The sequence below is a fragment of the Lutjanus erythropterus genome, chromosome 8, assembly GCF_056507025.1.
Source record: "Lutjanus erythropterus isolate fLutEry1 chromosome 8, fLutEry1.hap2, whole genome shotgun sequence".
NCBI lineage: Eukaryota > Metazoa > Chordata > Actinopteri > Lutjaniformes > Lutjanidae > Lutjanus > Lutjanus erythropterus.
The window spans coordinates 10,389,188-10,410,274 of NC_139324.1; the positions used below are offsets into that span (position 1 = coordinate 10,389,188).

Below are 21,087 nucleotides of genomic sequence, written 5' to 3' on the forward strand. Positions count from 1 at the left end.
TCAACCAGTCAGAGGCTTCATAATAAAATCTGTGGTCCAGACAGTAGTTTCTTCTTGTCACCGCTGCCAAGTGCTTGCTTATGGTAGAAGTTGTTGAATTTCTATAATAATATTATGAAGCAGGGTTGGACTGATGGACGCTGCCATCATCTATTTTGTCAGCTAACTGCCATTGACCAGTGAGCCATCAACCATCGTAACACTGTCATTTAAAAGCCCTCTTTGCGGTAGTGTGTCTCCTCAGAGTTGCCATAGAGTTGTTGCCTAAGTTCCGTTTTCGACATGTGGAAGAGAACATAAAAAGAAGCTGTTGCTGCTGATCATGGCACAACATGTCCATGTCGTGTTTATTATTTTCTTTTTAAACACAACTAACTATTATGGACATGTGGTGCAGAGACAAAGATGATTTTACAACTGGCAACAACATCATCATCAACAATTATTTTCATAGTCAATTGATCAGTCCATCATTTTCTCGATAAATTTATTAATAGTTTTGTTTGTTTTAAAATGTAAGAAAATGGTAAAAAATGCCAGTCAGTGTTTCCCAAGGCCTAAGATGACGTCCTCAAATGTCTTGTACTCACAACCCAAAGATAGCACTACATAGATGCAACTGACTTAACTAGTTAGCATTAAATAAATCTAATGAAACCACTGCCTGACTGAGCTCTTTTCATACACACTTTTAAATGTGCAATTGCTCCTTTCAGCAGTGAGACAAACACATTTGCTCGTAAATTTAAAAAGGCCTCTTTCAGCTCCTCACCTCTTAACAAATCCAACACCCCACCCCTTACTGCTGCACTTTCCATCCCATCGGTCCAGTACTTTAATCCAGATTTACTACCACTGTCTGCTTCGTGTGCTTGCCCAATATATGGATTGGCTTTGCAATTCTGGCTTTCAGAAATGGATTCTCGGCTGACCTTTTTGTCTGGGGCATCACTTCAGGAACAACAACGCTCCCAGGTAATCAGTGGAGTACAGCCTCGTGCCCTCGCCTGTCCTCTGCTCTTAATGTATTGGTTCAGTCGAGATGAAAGGTCAGATCCACACGCTGGTGACCTCCTACTGCAGTTGACTCAAAGAATTTCTTCGAGCTCATCTAGTCATGAAAATAAAGTCATCCTCTCTTCCAGTAGAGGAGAGGTGATACATCACTCTACTGCAGAGTTGTGACGATACCCAAATTTTAAACTTAACTATAATACTAGTATTAGAATAAAGATACTTGCTGGGTCTTTTGATACCATGGCAAAAAGAAAAAAAAGTCTGAGGCACAAAAAGTAGGATTAAAAAGAGTTTCAAATTATTATTAACAACTTCCATAAAGTGCTGGTAGAGAAAAAGTCACCGAACACAGACAGGTTTTGCGTTGCTGTGAGCTAAATTTCAAGCAGGATGATATGAACTGACCTTAACTTCATATTTTTTTTTAGAGCTTTGATACTTTTCATACAGTACTTTTAACAAATCGTATCATTTCAAACATGTTATCGAAAAAGTGTTAATACTTTTGACAATCTTACACTGGTTTTACAAGTACAAGAGTAAAGTAATGCACTAATTTCACCTCATTTCTGCAACATCCTAATTGTTCCACTATTATGCTGAAAAACAAAATTGTGCCATAATAGTTATCAGATAAATCCTTATCAACTTTAATCTTTTCATCCACCTGAACAACTTGAGCGCTGACCTTCCAACTCTCTGTTATAACCTTTGACATCCATCTACAGGATGTTATCATTTAAAAGATATAAAAATATTTACTTATTCCAACAGTTGTAAATTATAAGAATATGATGTCCAAGAGCGTAATATGGCACAAATATTACTAATGCATATTGCAAAAAAAAAAAATTGACCAAAGAGATCTTGTCTGCTTAATTATCTCTCATTACTGTCTGGACACCCGATTAGCAAGTGAGCCAGACACCGTCATAAGCCCATTCATCAAATGAGTTACACAATCAGCTTACATACATGTAAGCATTACATGTTTGTTTCATTCAACTCACCGAGCTCCCCTTCTTGATTGGAGGGGTTTGCGGGCGCCCGGTGAGGGCAGCCCTCAGCCCCCTCCCCGCCAGCCGACGCCCGGCCGTCCTGCTGCTCTCAGGATACCAGGAAAGGTGCCATTGCTCAGCAGTTAGCCGGTAAGACCACAGCCAGTCATGTAGGCAGGATCACAGAGGGACGGAGCACTGAGATTTGAGCTCGGAACAACAGAAGCCACCACAAGGTTCTCGTTCGCCGTTACACAGCAACTAATCCACCTTTAGATCCAGTCTTCAGTGAATCAGAGAACATCCAGAAGTACCGAGGGTGGCTGTGAGTGCAGCGACCCATCGCTCATGTCAACAATAACTGCTCCACTGTAGGCTGGACCAAGGAGCGCAACCTGCTAAGCTACTTTAGAACTCGGCTAAAGGGTTTAAGGGACACACATGCACACACACCCTGACCAGACTCGGCTTAACAATGACCATTAATCCGCTGCGTATGACTGGTGGATGTGTGTGTGCACATGTAGATTGTTGTTGTTTGGGCTCACCACCTGTGTTGTGATTGCTGAATAATTGAGTACTGCTGGGATGCTGATTATCCCAGTATAACTTAATGGGAAAAGCGTTTGCTATAATGACAAGCACCAAATCTCTTTATAAAATAGATTGGACAGTCGTGAAGTGGTTATTTTTAAAAGGACAGAAAGAATAGCGTTGGGAAATGTGACCACATATTATCAGAGATTTTCAGGGTTTATAGCAAAGTATAGCAGCTATCAGTGGCATTATCCCTGGTTGTATTAGGCCATTGTGAGCAATGCTGTAAATCCAGGAGGTTTTTTTTTTATGTCAGTATTTGATTAACAGTATTTTTTCAATAATGGATTAAGTTTTTCCAGGTATTTATTTGACAGAATTGCCTAAAATGTCATCCTGATCTGAATATTTTATTGTTAAAGTGTTATTCAATTACATTTCCAGCAATATATCTCAATATTGGGGATGCACAACATTGGATTTTTGCAAATATCTGTTATTTTCCAACACATCTTGGCTGATTGCAGATAGATGTATACACATAATTGTGTATAAAATCTGTCTGTCTTGCTGTGAAATTGACATTATTATGCCTACTCTTATTGATATGGCACATTGGCATTTGCAAGAAAAAAAAAGCTGAAAAACATGCACATCCACGGACAAATAACTTCTTAGAAAGTTTAAAATAAACAAATCTGCACACCAAGAAGTGCCCACTATAAGGATTTATTATGCAGGTAAGTGACGTTTTGAGCACACAGGCCCTTCCTCAGACGTCTACTGGCAGATGCAGACATACAATTCAAGACATACACATTCACTAGACAAAACAATTAAACTGCTCACAAATTTGTCAGTGATCGGGATGATGGCTCTTCAGATGGACAGTTAAATTTGTAGCGTTGAAGGAAAGTGATTTGTCCTCTTCTCGCATCTTAACCGATGCCGAGTAATCATTGCAAATGGCAACTTTGCTGTCCGTTTTGGACACATCAAAAAAAACATCAAAAAGGCATTTTGCATCCATGTGCATAATTAAAGCATCATATTGGCAAAAATGTTCACTTTGGCCCAGTACCAATATTTAATTTTGCCTTTATCAGTCGATGCCGACAACATGCTTATAACAAAGCATCACAGATACTGTTATAGATGATTTAATATTGCTGACCCCTAGCAGAAGGTGTGTGCCTTTCTCTCAACCCTAAAAATGTGAAACATCTTCAGGTTACAAAAAGTGGCTGAGTAGAGAAAGTACAAGAGTTTTAGGTTTTAGTTTGAGGCCACCAAGGGTTACAGTTTTAGGGGTCTTAATTTCCAAATCCTCTCTGGAAACAGAAATAAGAAAACCGTTATGAGTTCAGTTTGGGTGAGAGGCAGAAGTCTGTTTGTGTGTATGAGATTATGCCAGGCTAAGAATAGTGAGCTGGGAAAAGTGCGACTCCCCATGGTTCAGATCAGAGGTGTTAAACTAGAGAAAGAAAACCCAAGTAACACACCACTGACCTGCAGTCCAAACACACAACCACACACAGAGACCTTTCAGCTCTGCACCTGTTTCAACACAAATCAGAATGTAGGTCTGGTGCCAGCGCTGGAGATGCTGGATGCAGAGGGCACAAACCAGAGATATAGGGTGTCGTTGGTCTTCTTATTTATCTATAATGCGTAGCATTTACACAAAATATCAATCAAACTTCTACTTTATTTATTTAAATTAATAATTACCACATTTCATACCTTTTTTACACACCAGGCCCCTCTATTTAAGGCCTCGAAATTTCTCAAAGAAATCACCCAGAGGCTTCTAGGATCAACTACAGCAGCCAGCCAGAGGAATAAATACTAGTACTGCAATACTTTATACTGTATGTTGTTAACTAAAGAACCAGGGCTATACAAAAAGATCCATGATAAAACCAAGTTTTATCAATTAATTATTTGTATATAACAGAGAATAGAATGTAAATAAATGATGATAAAGAATAATATATTGGTTTGGAAGAACTGGTTAAAATAAAACAATTTACAGTGTACCTTGGGTTTTCTTCGTTCCACACTGATCATGAAGAAGAATTCTGATTAAATGTATGACTTGAAAAGTTTCTGCTAAAAGGCTTGGACGATTTTTTCAATTTGGCCTAAAACTATCTGGAAAAGGTTATAAACCCTTCTCGAAAAAGTAATTAGGGACCCTCTTTGGGGACTTTCATCTCATCGCTTCGGCTGACTGTGTGCTAAACATCACAGTGGGAAGCTACACCATGAAGAAAACGCCCATGTTTACTGGTCACTTAACCTCATTTTGACTTGTTTGATGTTTCCTAAACCAGTGGAACCTTAAGACTGAGAGAATATGAATACTTCACTTGAGAATACTGCTTAGTATGTGGAACAAGACAACATGCACATGCAGCATTTCATCACCTATATTTTAGATGTCAATTTTAAGAGGAATTCCATGTTCTATCTTTTTTTCGACACTTTCTATGAACAAAAATTAAGACTGCTAGTAAAATCCCTGGCAGCACTCCTCAGTGGTGCAGTTACAGCACCCTGTTTACACCTCTGATCCATGACCCACAGGATTTAAAAGTCTCAGCTTAAGAGTGTAAGGCAACATTGACAGGAAATGCTTCAGGTCCAAACTGCAAACAGAGTACCAACAAGACTGCGGAAATCCTCTTGTTACTCAGGTTTAAGCCTTATCAGGTTGTATGCCATATGGCATATGGTGTTACAAACCTGAATGTAATGATGCTGAATAAATGATGACCTTCACCAATAAGCAGTTATTTTGATTCAGGCATAATATAAGTACCCAAGAAATAGGAAAGTTGGCATGATACATGGATAAAACACTCTTCAAAATCTTTCCCTTTTGTTCAAACCATCATATGCCACTAGGCCACACAATGTTAGGGGGTAACTCACTATTGTAATATACTGGATTACTAATATGATTTAAGTAATATTAGTACATTTATTATGTCAAGCATTATGTTACCAGCTCACTGCACTACTGCTGTCAGGTGGCTGTGAGATAGGGAGGAAGTGGGTGGAGTTATGTCATCACAGCTTGCCAGTGAAGGCCAACATGGACAACTTAGCATCAGTAAATATACCAGCTACCTCACTAATACTTACATCTGCACTGTGGGACTTAAATGATGATTTGTTACATTCAACCCCTAACACAATGCTGATTTAGCCTATCATCTCTCTGTGTTTTGCAGTATAGCTAATCTGGTGTCTGTCTGGTGACATTTCTGTGCTGGTGTACCAGTTACAATGTGTTTTTTGTCAACCAGCAATGACTGGTTTGCCAGAGGTAAAGAGAGGAGCAAACGTAGCAAGAGAGTAGGCTACAGCATGGCGTAGCCTATGTCGGAAAACTGTAGGTGTACTTCACAAGCACGTCAACAGTGTTATTAGTGTAATTACACTCACTGCCAGAAGGGGGAGACAAAAGCTCTCCCCTAGGTTTAAAACTATGAAACAGCACAAAAATGACATTTACCAACATAAACCACCATCCAAACAGAAAAATTTCAAAAAAGTAACACCTGCATTTTGGAAAATAAAAGAGCAACTGTTTATCTTCCTTTTTTTATCCATAGTCAGTGTATTACCTACAGTAGATGGTGGCTGCCAAGCCCCCAGTTTGTTGAGGAAGCTCTAGACCAGCAAGCAACTCAAGAAAAAGTGTCCTGCAAGCTAAAATTACTGTTGCCAAAGGACTCTGGGGGCTTTGGAGAGAGTGATATTTGGCTTATATAACAGTGGTTTCCTGTTGGAAAAAAACTGTCTGACTGCAAGATAAAGTGGTGAAAATATCCTTGTGTAATATAGTGTACACTTAAACTGACACTTATTTTTTTTTAGTAGACCTGTTTTTAGGTAACTAAAATATGTTTTGCTGCTGACCCTGTTCACAGCAGTACATTGCTCGTCTTCCTGCACCAGTACTCCCGCTGCTTCTCCAAGCTACGGTCATGTTGACCTCTAAATACTGTAGGTAATACACTGACTATGGATAAATACCTCATACAACCCTAGTTCAAGAAAAACTGAACTTCTTTTCTAATATCAGTGGTAACTAGTTACATTGTGTGTGAATGTAGTAATGGACCAGATCTGCGGTCCGGAGGAGAGCCCTCTTTAGGCTGAACAATATTGCCCACCACTGGCTTTTTTATGAACTACAATAAACGTGACCTTCTGCACTTTGATTACCCCCTATGAAACAACATTACCCTCTTATCATGCCTAGTCATACTTCTGCTGTTATTTTGATGAAAGGACTGAAAAAGTAGTGTAATATTGACAGACAGCACTACTATAAAGAAACTTAATAATTTCAAATGAATCAACAAGTAATATGTAATATAGTATGTTTTGGGTAGCTTGCCCAATGCCGGTGACTTACAGTTATCCATAAGGTGTATCCTGTGTTCTTAGTTTTAAATGTGAGAGTGTATTTTGACTTATACCTCTTTCTGTTGTCTCTCCAGCTCCTTCATGCGGATCTCTCTGGCCTCTGCCCTGGCTGCCCTCTTCGCTGCCAGCCTGGCCTCGGCCTGAGGGACAGATAAAGAAATAAATAGAATGAGAGAGAAAATAGAAAAAAAGAGAAGTAAGACAGCAGCCGATTTAGCTGGGCTGAATTGGCACACATCTATAAATGACATATGCGTGTGACCAGAGGTCCAGTTCTTAGACAGAGACGTGAAATTTGTGGGAAGTGGTTGGGAAGCAAGTGCATTATGAGTTTCAATAACTGAGCCCTTTATTTAAAAGATGCAAGGTTTTACAGTTAAACCAAAGTAATGCTTCTAAACCTTCAATCAGTGTACCTAAAAACTGATTTCCAGTCCTCACAGATCATGTTCTTGCCACAGTGGACTGGATTACCAGTGTTGTAGCAGTGTCTATAAACAGGATATCAGGTGTCCGTTTAACTCTGAATAGCTGTAGTGGACTGTATTTATATGTCTACAATCTTGTGAGAAATCTTTAGACGCATGCAGATATGTAGTCACAATAGTGTGTAAATGTGTGTATGTATTTATATTTCTGTATTTGAGGGCATTGCCTTTGCTCCACTCAGCACTCAGGCTAGAGCAGGACCTTTTCCTTAAAAGGACCTCTCTCAGAGCGTGTACTGTATGAGTGTGTGTAAGCATTTCCTTCCTCTAACTTTGTGGTAGGCACTCTGTGGTTGCAGTCTGTTCGCCTCTAGGCGGGGTCACCGAAACCCCTCCTATCATCACACTAATGCATTTCCCTAGTGTCAGTCACCATGACCATGTAACAGGAAAACAGACAAAGAGAAGAACTGACTTCAAAGGAAAGCGCGTTCACACACTGAAACTTAATGTATGTGAACGGGGTTATCTGAGTCATGCCTTTAACAGTCTTTATCACTGTGTCTCACAAGACAAAAAAACATGAATGAGTAGGACGTGTCTTGTTCCTGTAACTAAAGGATTCTTCTCCATCTCCAAGACAAAACCATGAAGGACACAATAAGTTGATCTTCACCACAATCCTTTTAAATTTGAGGTCCAGTATTTTTCTGACTAGACACCTGTTCTGTTATTGTTATTATTATTATTATTATTATTATTATTATTAATATTAATATTAATATCATAACACAGAACTGACATGGAAATTAGAACATAATGCTTAGATGATTTTAAAAAATATTGAAGTATCAATGAAACAAGTTTTTGATATTTATTTTGGGGAAAATACTTTATTAATAATGTAATTAAAAAATAATAATTAGAATAAATTGACAAATTAGTCATTAGATTTATCAACTAATCAAAAAAACAAAACAAATCATAATCAAATTAAATGAAAAAGTTTGGTGCATTACACTTGCCATGCAGATACCTAACAAGTGTTAGCTAATTTGAGGTTTAATGTTTAGTACAGCTGCAACCAGCAAAACCTATGGCCAACCTGTAGTGGCACTGCACTAGTGCCATTATAAATAAAGTATTGTGGGACAAACCGGCTAAAATTTTTCAGACATTAGGAAAATGCTTGTTTGGTGCAGACCACAGCATCTGTCAAAAGAATCACAATATGATTTTTTTTTTGCATATCAGTCAGCACTAACCACAATATTTGTTTGGCCCAGAAAATGTCAGATAATACTGGACAATGTTGATTAGTGTTTCCCCAAAGGCTAAGGTGACATCCTCAAATTCTTTTGTCCACAGCCCAGAATGGAAAAAAACATTTAAGAAGCTGAAAGGAGAGAATTTGGACAAAAATGATTCAAAATGACTCAAAAACTTGAACCTTTCAACCTGTAGAGGTCAGCGCAGCAATGCCTTTTCTCTTTAAATTATACAATGTAGAAGTTTAAGTTGCACTCTCATAAGTCAGTGAATGATTTACGCAATGGCCATCTGCCTGAATTTGCTCTGAAAGAGCTCTGGTAGTGGAGAAATGGCCTAAAATGTTAGAACAGCAGGCTTGTTGCTGCATCAGTGGAGATGCTTTTTACCCTGCAGTAATATGTGTGTACTAAGTACCTCCTGCCTGTGGATGTGTGTGAATGGGTACCAGGACCTTCCTAAAAAAAAGAGAATGTTGTCCTTTAAAATAACTAATCAAGCTAGTCACAAAAACAGTCTGAGCAATGGAGATATTCCAGTAATAGTCCCTACTGATTGCTGTTCTCCCTGTGGCTCACTCACTGAGTGCTTCAATGGCATTTCCTCTCAGTCAATGATTGGTCATTGTCCTTGGGATTCTTAACATTTGTGCCCTTGGCTTTTAGACACAAAAAACACAAGCTCTTCAAATCTAATAATTTACCTGTGCTGAGTCATATCTGTACTGAAGCTTATGTGTAACTTGTGTGGTTCTCTCTCATGTTTTATCTCCCATGAATCTAAGGGTCACAAGAGGATCAGAGGAGTAAAATGACATCAGTCTTTTAGCCTCAGGGGTCTTAAACAACTTTTCCTTTGTCTTTAGTTTGCATTAAGTATATAAGACTTTCTATTGACTTCATTCAAAAGAAAGGCGAGAGAAAATATCAACATTTCACAGAGGCATTAGTTGATACCAGTCAGTTTGGGATGGAAACAATTGGTAATATTTTTACAGCTGTTTTTGACTTGAAGCGTCAGATGGGTGGGTACCAAAGTGCCACATACAATGCAACACAACACAATAAGGGCAAGGACAGGTAGACAATCACTGCATTGTAAATTAGACTTTCCTGTGAATGACAACTTACTCGACACTCTCTGAATTGTCCGGATGAAGTAAACCCCACCCAACGACAGCATGCGGATTAAAACAAACCCAAGAGTTATTTCCAAGTCTATTACTAATCTACCATACTTTGTTTGTCCACTTATCCTCTGTTAAAATAAACTACGACATGACATAAATACTGGATGAGTTTGTCCAAAACCCCAGATGCTATTTAGGTGTAAATTTAGGTGTGATGTTCTTAACTCTAGTCAATGCACTGGGTCATGTTAAGTTACATTAAATATCTCTTTATTCACCTTTGACTGACACTAGAGAGGTCAAAACTGGCCACAAATCTTCAACGTTCAATTATTCCTTCTAAAAAACACTTTTAGCAATTTGAAGATTGCACATTTTGCACATCACATATATATTTGAGCAACAAGAGACATAACTATTTGTATGAGTATACATAGTTTAACATAAACATGCCTTTTACAAGAGCTACATACATACAAAATGTAAAAAAAACAAATGAAATAATGTCATAATGTAAAATTTTAAAGAGCGTAAATCACTCTCTGCAGCAGAGTTCTCTGGTATCAGTGCTACTCGCTTGCTGTTCAATTATTTGCTCATTCATTTTGACCTACATTTTATTTTGAAACATTGAAGGTGTCCTTGTGTGGCGTCTGTCATGCAGTGCGTTCAGTGCCGTGATGACACAACTGACACCATATAGACTTCTGCAGGGATAATACATTTTTGTGGTCCAACGCGGAAGTTAACCTCACTCTGGTTTCTACCACATTAAAAAGAAAAGGATTTTTCCAGTGGATTTTGTATAAATGCAGTAATAAGCTTTGTATCAAACAAAAGTTTATGATACTGAGATGTTTTGTTCAGCAAGATCCTTTTCATAAATGCACATCACTCTTATTAATTTCGAAGCACAAATGTAACCATTCAAAGTAAAAGGCTAACTATAAACAAACAGTCAAATGAATTCACTTCACCTCCACTAAGTGACTAACACTTAGTGGAGGTGAAGTGTGATGATGTTTAATGTCCCCAACAACCTCTTTAGTCTCATTTGACAGCCATGTTTTTTTAAGATGTGTAAAAGCTTCAAAACTCATGACTGGGGTATTTACTGACATATTTTATGTTGTAGAAAAAAAACGTGAAAAGTCTGTATCACCCGCAGACCTTACTTCAGGCATCTAAACAAAAAACCCCTGACTCTGAGACCAGGAGGTGCAAATATGCAAACTCATTTCCGGGTTTTATGATTCATTTCTGCAGCACTCTATGGAGAGGAAGTCAAGTCACCAGAGTAAAAGTACGTACCTTTGGGTAGCTGCAGATACTCAGTACTGATATGAGTACTTAATAATGACATTGCAGTTATTCCAATTATTTTATGTTTTATTTTCATCAGCTGTTCATCAATTTCTAAATTCCTGTTGCTGTTTCCTGTTGACAGTATAGTTATTGTGCACATTACATTTTGGGCTTCTTGAACTAAATTACTGAGCTAATTTTATGTTCCTTATTCAGCTTTGCAGTTTACTGTGTACATGATATATTTAAGTAGGAATAATCCCACATAATTCCTGTTTACTGTTGCATACGATAAGTACTTCATTATCATTTACAGCACCTCAACTATTTTAATTATATATTTACATGTTTAGTGTTTAAGTTGTTTCTTTGTGTCCCCCTGGGCTAAGAGCCATTCTTAAGAAGGAACAGACAAGAGTGTAACAGTAGAGTGTTTACCCTGCTGTAAACCCGAGAGAGTAAAGTTGGGTGTACTGTACTGTTCTGGTGAAGTTTAACTGGGAATAAAGAAGAGTATAAATGTAGACGTTGCAGCCCACTTATTAGAAAGATAGGAAAACATTAACTACAAAATGGAAAGAGAAGAGTCATCAGATTAATTAGCCATGCATCTCTAACACAATAGACCTATATTATACTTGAACACGTTTAACAAAAACATTTAAGTCTAACAGTAATCAGTCGTGTCACCGATGCAGTGCTGCAGTCCAGCATGGCTGCATGAAAAGTGAGCATTCACAAAATGCCATTTTGTAAACTGTGACTGTCTGTGTTTGAAATTTCGTGAGTGTGGCAGCCTCTAAAGAGCCTTTTGAAAATGAGAGGTGTGAATCATTTCATCATTTATACATTACAGACTTCCTTTTTACTGGGTGGGGGTGGTGTTTTTGCTTAAAAAAAGGAATCCAGTGTTTCATCGACAACAATAAGACAATCAATTTGTTTTCAAAGACATTCAAAGCAGTGAGGAGCATGTGAGGGGCCAATCTGATTATTGAATTTCAAAATTACCTTTAATTGTAATTTTGAGCAGACAATTTTCTATATTATGACAGAAGCTTGGCAAGTAGACACCAAAAATGTGCGATACTGGTGTCAGAATAAAGAAAGTGAGTAAAAATGGAGTCATCATTCTTTCCTGTGGCTACCCGACATCACCTTGGTTGCCTTGAGGTGTCAAACTCCACCCATCTGGTTTTCTAAACAATTTAACACAAAAACCAAAACTAACACTATCCAAACATTATGTGATTTCAAGACCTGTAAGTTCAGTGTTTTTCAGTGTTGTTTATACATACTTTTACCTGTGAGTGTATATCTAGCCTCTAGTCAGAAACGTGCATCGAAATAGGCCAAAAGACAGAATCACACATCTTTTTCCCTTCTCCTTTACAGCTATTTATAATGACCTACATGGTCCCAGGTTCTATCAGAACTGTTCTAATTCAGCACAATTTCAGTAGGCTGACTGTTCTCCTGAGAGCAAATGAGCTAGTTCATTACAAAAATGGATGCTCTAACAAGATGTGTTATTTGGACATAACCTTTGAAATGGTTTAAATGCTGATAAAAGAAGAAAAAAAGATAAGAGTTTAAGGGAGGGTCCATTTCACACATATTGTGTAAAGGTGCATTATGTAACATAGCGTATGTTCTCCTTCCTCCTAATCCTGACTTGCAATTTATCAACCAAGAGCTATGCTATGAAGCCCGAATGAAATGTCACATTTTTATCTACATTACAAAATTGTAAAGGCTGTGTTTTAAACTTCCTTAGATTAGTTTCCTGAATTTTTTTTGCAAACACAACCTTATGTCATGAGAATTATGAGAAATGTACTTTAATCATATAAAAATTCTACAAACAGTGGTTTTAAATTGCTTTTTTCAGCCCTACATAGCGCGTGCGACATACTGAGGTGACTGCAGAGGACAGACCTGGCTTCTGTCAGCCTGATCCCTTGTGTCTACTGACAATCTGTGAGGGCACCGTGCCTTCAAGTCCCACCAGAACTAAATGCCAGCCTGGTCTGACTCTGTCTCCAGCGAGCTAAATTCCCACGCCCTGAATACCAGTCTTCAGCAACCAAAATGGACGGGTATTTTAATGACCATGAGTGCTGACAGGCTGGACAAAGACAGCATACAGAAATAACTCTGATTTCTGAGTTTAAAATGGGGTGGGGCTATTAAGTGGATTCACACGCACAGTTAGCTCATTATCCAGTTAAGTGTTATGATGACTAGCTGTTAAAAAAAAAAAGCTCACTTCCTCTTTCCAAAACCTCACAGATGTTGCCTAAAAGGGAGTGGCTGCTTAAACACTCAGCTAACACTATAGCCACAGACATGAGTCAACTGAACGGGCGTCTTTTTCTCACAAGGAGCAGAAATGGATAAATCTAGCCTTTGTTTCCAAATCGTTATAAAGTGTTGCAAAAAAAATGAGTCAACATATGCTCACATAGAAAACTACAAACCATGAAAAACTACTGTGCAATACATAGATAGTTAAATTAGCCTTTGTAAAGCGATTAAACATACAACTAAAGAGAATATTTTGACATCTTTAATAGAGCTGAAGTGTAGTGCAGTTTAGCAGTGCCATTAAGTTTTCATACATTGTTTAAAAGCTGAAATTTACATCAATGGAAATATTGATACTTCATGATGATAACTCATTCATTTTTTCACATTTTTTTATTTTTATTTTTATTGGAAAAGATCACTTAATTAAAACACACCCACTCACAGTCCATTTTCAGCTGTTTCACAAGGTCTTTATCAGACCTTGTGAAACAGTCAGTTGTCAGGGAGACTGGTCTGTTGAAATGTTACTGCCACTACAGCTACTGACTTGCAGTCTTATGTTAAGCAGAAGAGCTCATTCTTGTACATTTGCTAGCTTTATCTGGAGCAAACACCATGAAGGCTGTACTGAAAGCTCTAGGAAAAACTGGTTTGCACAACATTGACAAAAGGCTACCCATGAATCCTGTGCAGCACCTTTCCATAACAGCAAATTAATCAGATATGTATTACTGAAACATATTGGCCAATTAGCTGCATTATCATTGTTGCTCGCCTCAACTTTCCTCAGCACTCTGCAACAATGTAACCAGTCATGTTTGGACGTTTGGTAGCTGTGTCACCAGTAATCTGAACATACGGCGAGGCTAACAGAGCTAAAATTAGCCACAGCAGCCCTCTCTTTCTCTGTATGCTCTCTATTACTCTCTCAGCCAGATGCGCTCTCAGGTACAGCTTGATCTAACATTTAACAGTACTAGGTGGTATTGACGTAATTTGGTCGGTGCTCTTAAAAATAGAGGTGAGTGTAAAAACCTGCTTATGAATATTATATTCCATTTTTTGCCACATTCTGCAAATAGACCCCCCTAAAACTTACACAGTGGATCTTCCTGCCTTCACTCACAGACATGCAACTCAAGGCTGCACCACAAACACATGGAACAGATGTAGAGCTCTAAGCACTGCAAATAAACTGGTTAACAGTTAACTATGCTGGGCTACATCAGGAATAAAACAAATAATGCTTTAGGCATTTCTAAAAATAAAACAGAAAGTAAGTGAGTTTAAACGGTGAAAAAATGCAATCCAACCAGCAAAACAACATTACAATGTTGGGGAAATGGAAGTACTAACAGTGTGCCATGCCCAGCACGTCAATATTATTTCCAATCAAGACAGTCAATTATGGATACCAGAAAACTTTCAACCATTCAATCAACAAACATGATCTTGGACTGATCTTCTCAAGAAGCTGTGGGTCTCACCACAACAAGACTGTGATGTACTGTATGTGACCATCATTTGATATATTTTGGTTGAGGTTACCCACATGTTTCCAATTGGTTCTACACTGTGGGGCCCTACTTGTTTTTCTTTGTGGATGTAATAAGGAGCTTCGTGTAGCCTGAATATGGTGCTTCAGGCACCAACAGTTAATGTTGCAACTCTCACTGCTACTAAAGCATGATGGGAGAAAGCAATACCTCACAGGAAGTTACACAAAGTAGCTCTGTGAGCACAGTGAATAACAGGAGTAGCAGAAAGGAATTTCTGTGACATGTTTGTTTCCAAAGGATGATTTATTTCTTCATGGTACATGGAAACAAATACTGTTTATTCTTTGCCACTGAGCAGTGACACCCAAGTAGGCAATGGCTACATGACTTGGGAACACTGATGGGGTTTATTAAAGGGGGACAGTGACAGGCTTTGACTTCAGGGGGAACTCTCTCTCGACTATACACGTTAAGATCATTTTACTTGTCACGAGGAGCAGCTTGTATTCAGTTCAGGACTCTAGTGCTGGCTTTCAGGGCCCTACACAGATAACCATGGCACATCCTTACCATCGTGCAATTGACCACAACGTCACTCTGAGGCAATTCAAATCAGTCAAAATAATTCCAATAACAAATGTTTTTTGTTTTTTTTGTATAACATGGGGAGTGGTATTACAGTGCCTCAACTGCATCTAAATGGTTGCATGCCTGAGGAATAGAGGCGAGAGACCACAGGGTCAGCCAGGAGAAGTGAAATGAAAGTTAACTAATATTACAGAAAAGAAAAAAATTACACAGTCTAAACAAACCTAACTGGCTATCAAGTGCAAACACAAAAGCAGCTGGCTCACCATGACAAATTTCCACTCTGGCAGCATTTTTCCTCACTGTCCAGAAAAGGGAATGTGATCACATATGATAAAACGTTGCTACTTCAACATGCCAGAATTAAACCTCCCACAGGTCCTTTCATGGATAGATGATGTATATTTAAAAGTTAAGTTACAAACTTGGTCCTAAACTGCTTTATGCTCCCTATTTCTGCCTGAGCCCACCACATCTTTAATCACAGTCACAGCCGCTGTTACATGAAATTACCTCAGTTTTTCTCTTCATTTAACTATATCCCAGTCTAAAAGGACCATTAACTGAGCTAACTAGCTGATAGCCGCTACAGCACAGTTGGCAGCAGTGTGCCGGATACTACAGTATCACAAGAGAAAGGGTCCATGGGCAAAATGGCGAGGCACTGCTGTTGAATGGAATTTGAGGAGGGTTTTTATTAATAAATGTAAACATAGACTAAAGACTCTTGTTACTAAGTCATGGTTTAGTCAACTATTAGGAAGCAGCACTAAAATAATCAAAAGTATTTAACTTTGATTTTTTTTAAACATGCCATTTTCATTTTAGAAATCTTATATGGTCTATGTCATGTGTCACTATGTCATTATTTTTCATGGTGGGGCCACATGGGAAATTGATCAACCACTGTGGGACTGATGTAAGGTCCTAATAACGGCCAAGTCTCTGATAATGGAATGGTCAGAAGTGTTCCTTATAGGGCAATTCTACTTTTGGTCACCCTTTCTGATTTGCCATATTTTGTTGCCAATGTCCAAAACTTGATGTTTTACAGTGTACCATGCAGGCTGCAGTGATAGTAGCAGCAAAAGTATAAGAAGAACAACATAAACAACATGGATGTACAGCACTGACTGAAAAAAGTCAGTTTAATATAAAAGATACAGTTCATTATAATTACAAATGAACACGTGATACTGGCAAAAAATGAGCTTATGCTGGTTAACATAAACCCTGGTTTGAGAGTGTCCTATCCTAAAAATATTGAAGTGAGTAATGCTGCGTCTTTTGTTTCTTTGATCACATGAGAACATGTTTTGTATTAGGAAGTGGTTGAACTTGTGTTTGACCGTTTGTCTTATTTTAGACCTTCTTGCATGTAGCACAACGCAGTGTGGCCGGTCTGTACTGCCATCAAATTTTATCCATGCATCACCACGCTCCGTGTACTTGACCTGATGAACTGTAATACCTGCAGTCTGTCCCCACCAAGCCTCACCCCCCACCGTTCCCTAAGCTTTGGAAGAAACTGAGCCATGGTGAATAAACAGGAAGGAGTTTGTGATAACAATCTGTATGGGCTGTGCATGTGATGATGTCATCAAGAGGAAGCCAACACACACACACAGAGCCACTTCCTTTTAAGGTGACACGAGTCAGGCGAGCCAAGCCGAACCGAAGCCAGTCGTTCGTGCATATACACAGATCAGGAAATGCACAAGTAATTGTTTGGACCATTAATGTTTGTTTAAGTACTTTGTGGCATAATGGGTGTTCACTGGAAAATGTCAGTCTGCTCCAGACACATTCTGGATGGCACAGCTGTTTGATTCACTTAAATGCTTTGTTTAGAAGTGAAACACAGTAAACATATTAATGAAATCGAGAGCTTAGACTGGATGGGGATACAGTTACACAAATTCACCATGTGTTCTGTGGGGATTTTTATTGTTGACTGTCATTGTGTAAATGTGTGCTGCTTGTCCCAAGCACTAAAGATTAACTTGGCTATGACTGCATGAGGGACTGGGGCTTTCTGGCTTGTTCCCTAGATGACTGTAAGAATAAAAAAGGGGATTATGTGGTGGGCTTCCCCTTCCCCTTCCTCACTGTCAAGCGCCAGACTAATCCACTCTAAATACTTGATTGTCTTCAACGCTTCACTGAGCTTCTGACAGTCACCCAGCACAAACCTGGCGACTTAATCCACAGTTTAGATTGTCTCCTAAAACTCACGCAGACAAAACAGACTATCAACGGAAACCTGAAGAGTTGCTGCTGACTTTGCAACACTGATGGAGGATTATGGGGTTGTGAGTAAATGGGGCTAAAGACAACAAAAATCTTTAAGCCTGCCCTGACTAAAGATTTTCATTGTTGACTTGGAGTCATCGCATGTAGGGTTGGGCAATGTCCGCCAAATTCCTGACTTAAAGTAACTCTGAGGCGACGCACTACCTCAAGTAGAGAAAGCTTTTAAATCGCTATGTTACAATGGTAGAGGGCTTTGTAGCCTATGATTGTCAGCCATTTTCCAGCAGGAAATGGATGCTGGGATTGTGCATCAACTCAGCCCTTGTCTTCTGTTTATGATATTAATTCAATTATTTATACATATATATTAGGGCATGAAGCAAGCTCCTTGTTGAATGCTATCAGCAAAAGCGGTCATGATTCTGAATGTGTCAGAACAACCAGCAAGGACACATTTTATTGAAATGAAAAGAAATCCCACTTAGTAAAAACAAATATTCGTGGACTTCCCAGTCCCAGTCATCAAACTGGCCTCTGTTGGTCACAGAGGCTGGTGTCCCAGTCTAATACGACCACTAACCAAGCTAACTAGACAATGGCAGCTACAGCACAATTAGCAGCAATGCACTGGTGATTCGAGTGCTTTGTGTTGAGACAATCCCGGAGTGGAGTTGGACATGTTCTTCCTTTTGCAACTGACAGACTAATTAAAATTTGGTCGACTGAGACTTTCCGACTGATATTCTCACTGGTTTAGTCAAATATTCGAGGGCAGCCATAGAAATCTTATCATTCAGCTGATTTTGTGAGAGTGACATTTAAGAAGACTAGTATTAAAGTACACGAAATCCTCAACCATCATGGTATAACACATATATCTGTCTCATTTTCTTATAAATGTCACCCTCTTATCAATCTTCTGATGTCTTGATAAAAAAAACTCCTGTTACATCAGTGAAAGGCCAGTTCTGGTTCATAATATCAACACTATCAAACAGGTTTCAACACTGATATTGCATGGCAGCCCTATGAAAGACAAACCATTTGAAAACTTCCTCCATGTCAAATTCCCCACGACTATTAACACTGCAGAGGTGTGTTTGTTGCTGCAACCTGATCATCACACAAGTCCCAGACAGGTTTAGGATATCCAGGTAACAGTTCTGGAGCAGCAACGAGCAGTCTATGAATCGATTAGGTGTGAACTATTAAATTAATTACCAACTAGTCTTATAATCAATGAATCATTCTGAGTTGAAGAAGAAAGAAGAAGAAGAAAGAAGAAGAAAGTGTCCAAATTCTCTGATTTCTGGTTTCTTTAGTAAACTTAGTATCGCTGGGTTGTGGACAAAATAAGACATTTGAGGACATCATTCTGGGCTTTGAGAGACAGAAAGCAACATTTTCCACTATTTTCTGTCTGTCTGTCTAAATATTTAAAAGAAACTTTTTGGTACACCAGGGACTACAATTAAGATCAAACAAGACCAGGGTTAAGATATCAATACACGATAAGAATATCTTTAATGTCTTATGCACTGATCTCCAACTCTGATGCTAAACACTTTAAGTAGCTGCAAAATCTAACAATTTCACTATGTATGCTGATGGTTCTAATTAATAATGGTTGCTTGAACACCCAAATCACAAGAAGTCCATTTTAATGACTGCGCAATCATGTCAAATGTAAAACTCTTTTGTGCATTCATTGATAATAGGAAAGTCCTATTGTTTTGGTGAAGTGCTGAGTCAGAACAGTACCATTATGTACACTTGTCTACTGTGTTTAACACCTCGACTCACATCAGACAGATCGGTTCTAATTCATTATTCTGTTGTTTATGCAGAAGATGTCAGAAGAAGGCAGCGCATCAATCCTGTGTATCTGACTCTTAAAGAAATTTCATATATATTTTGCAGCATATTGCCGTGTTATTGGCAGTATTCAAAGAAAGATCTCCCAATCTTCTATGTGAAGAGGTGTGTGTGTGTGTGTGTGTGTGTGTGTGTGTGTGTGTGCGTGTGCGTGTGTGTGCGCGCGTGCGTGCGTGCGTGTGTGTGAGGACTAAATAACCTCGACTCTAATATTTTTCAGAGAGATGAAGACTTGTTTTGACTTTCCAACACATGGAAGACATTTAGGAACATAACTCTTAAAATACTAGTCAATATTTATCAAGGGTGCTGTCGAGTTTAATTCAACAACATTCACAAGCCAAGCATTTCTTCATGAACAAACTCAGCTAGATTTACACTATGACATTTAAAGCTGGGTGTGATTTAAACTGGGACTCAATCTTAACCAAAAGCTTTCGGAAAAGTGAGAGTTTACCTCCGGCCAAATTCCCTCCTTATCATGACTCTGACTTAACTGAGTCAATATCAGCTTGGCACCAAGCAACAATAATTTCCAGTGATACGTCCGTACTGTTGTAAATAGAATTTGCACGCTGCATAAGCTTCTGTTAGATACAGTACTGTATGTTAAATGTGGTTAGTGGTTGCAAGCTATGTTAGCATTGGTTAAACTGGTAAACTGGTTGCCAGCTAGCAGGCTCACCATCATATCCCCAGTGTTTGTATAGGTTTTCTGCTCTCTCATTACTCTTCTCAGCTACATAATTGTGGTTCACAACAGACGTCACACCCAGAAGGGCAAGGGCTGAAAACAGCCAACAGAAATCTACTGTAATCCGATGTGTGCACTATTCAGTTTACTACATTAATGATCTACACTCAAATAAAAACTTCTTCCAGGTGTCTATCTATATTACAGACAATTCCTCCAAAAGCCAGCACGAATGCAAAAATGTAGCTGTGACAGACTGATGTACAGAACATAAACACGCTGAAATCCCTCAAAGCAAACTCTAGCATGTGGGGATTTGATTAATCCTTTTTACCAAACTGTCCTCTTTTCCTCAGAGCTTTATGATGAACTGGTTGGTAAATAACCAAACCCAAAAGCAGTTGGCCGGCTCATCGGGGTGAATGCCACAGCTGACTGGTTCAACAAACATGGACCAGACAGCTGGACCAAAAGACAAGCAAACAAGCAATGAAAGTGACTGCCTGTTGGAAAAGCATGTTGAGTATGCTCTTGAGTAAAGTAGCCTATTGCTACTTTTCATTCTTACATTAAAAATTTGAGCTGTTGGAAACTAAATACAAGTAATTCAAAGATATCACTGGTTTGTTGACTATCATCTGTTGGTCCTACAGATTTTTAACATTAAATGCTCCTTTTAAATCCTGCTACATACTATTTGTTGAGGCAGTATTTTCCTGTTTGTACTCAAGAATTGTTGGCC

The 21,087-nt window shown here is 38.7% G+C and overlaps 1 protein-coding gene across 5 annotated transcripts in view; it reads right to left on the reverse strand.

The window, feature by feature from the left end:
- Positions 1-21,087, reverse strand: part of LOC146322491 (uncharacterized) — a 52,277-nt gene that overhangs the window by 25,377 nt on the left and 5,813 nt on the right. For 4 of the 5 annotated variants that reach the window (XM_084724492.1, XM_084724490.1, XM_084724489.1 and 1 more), the window contains exon 2: positions 7,049-7,135. In XM_084724492.1, coding sequence (XP_084580618.1) covers positions 7,049-7,135 — 87 coding nt within the window. Of the gene's footprint in view, positions 1-2,027; positions 2,370-7,048; positions 7,136-21,087 lie in introns of those variants that run through there. The other variant, XM_084724491.1, reaches the window with a different exon arrangement.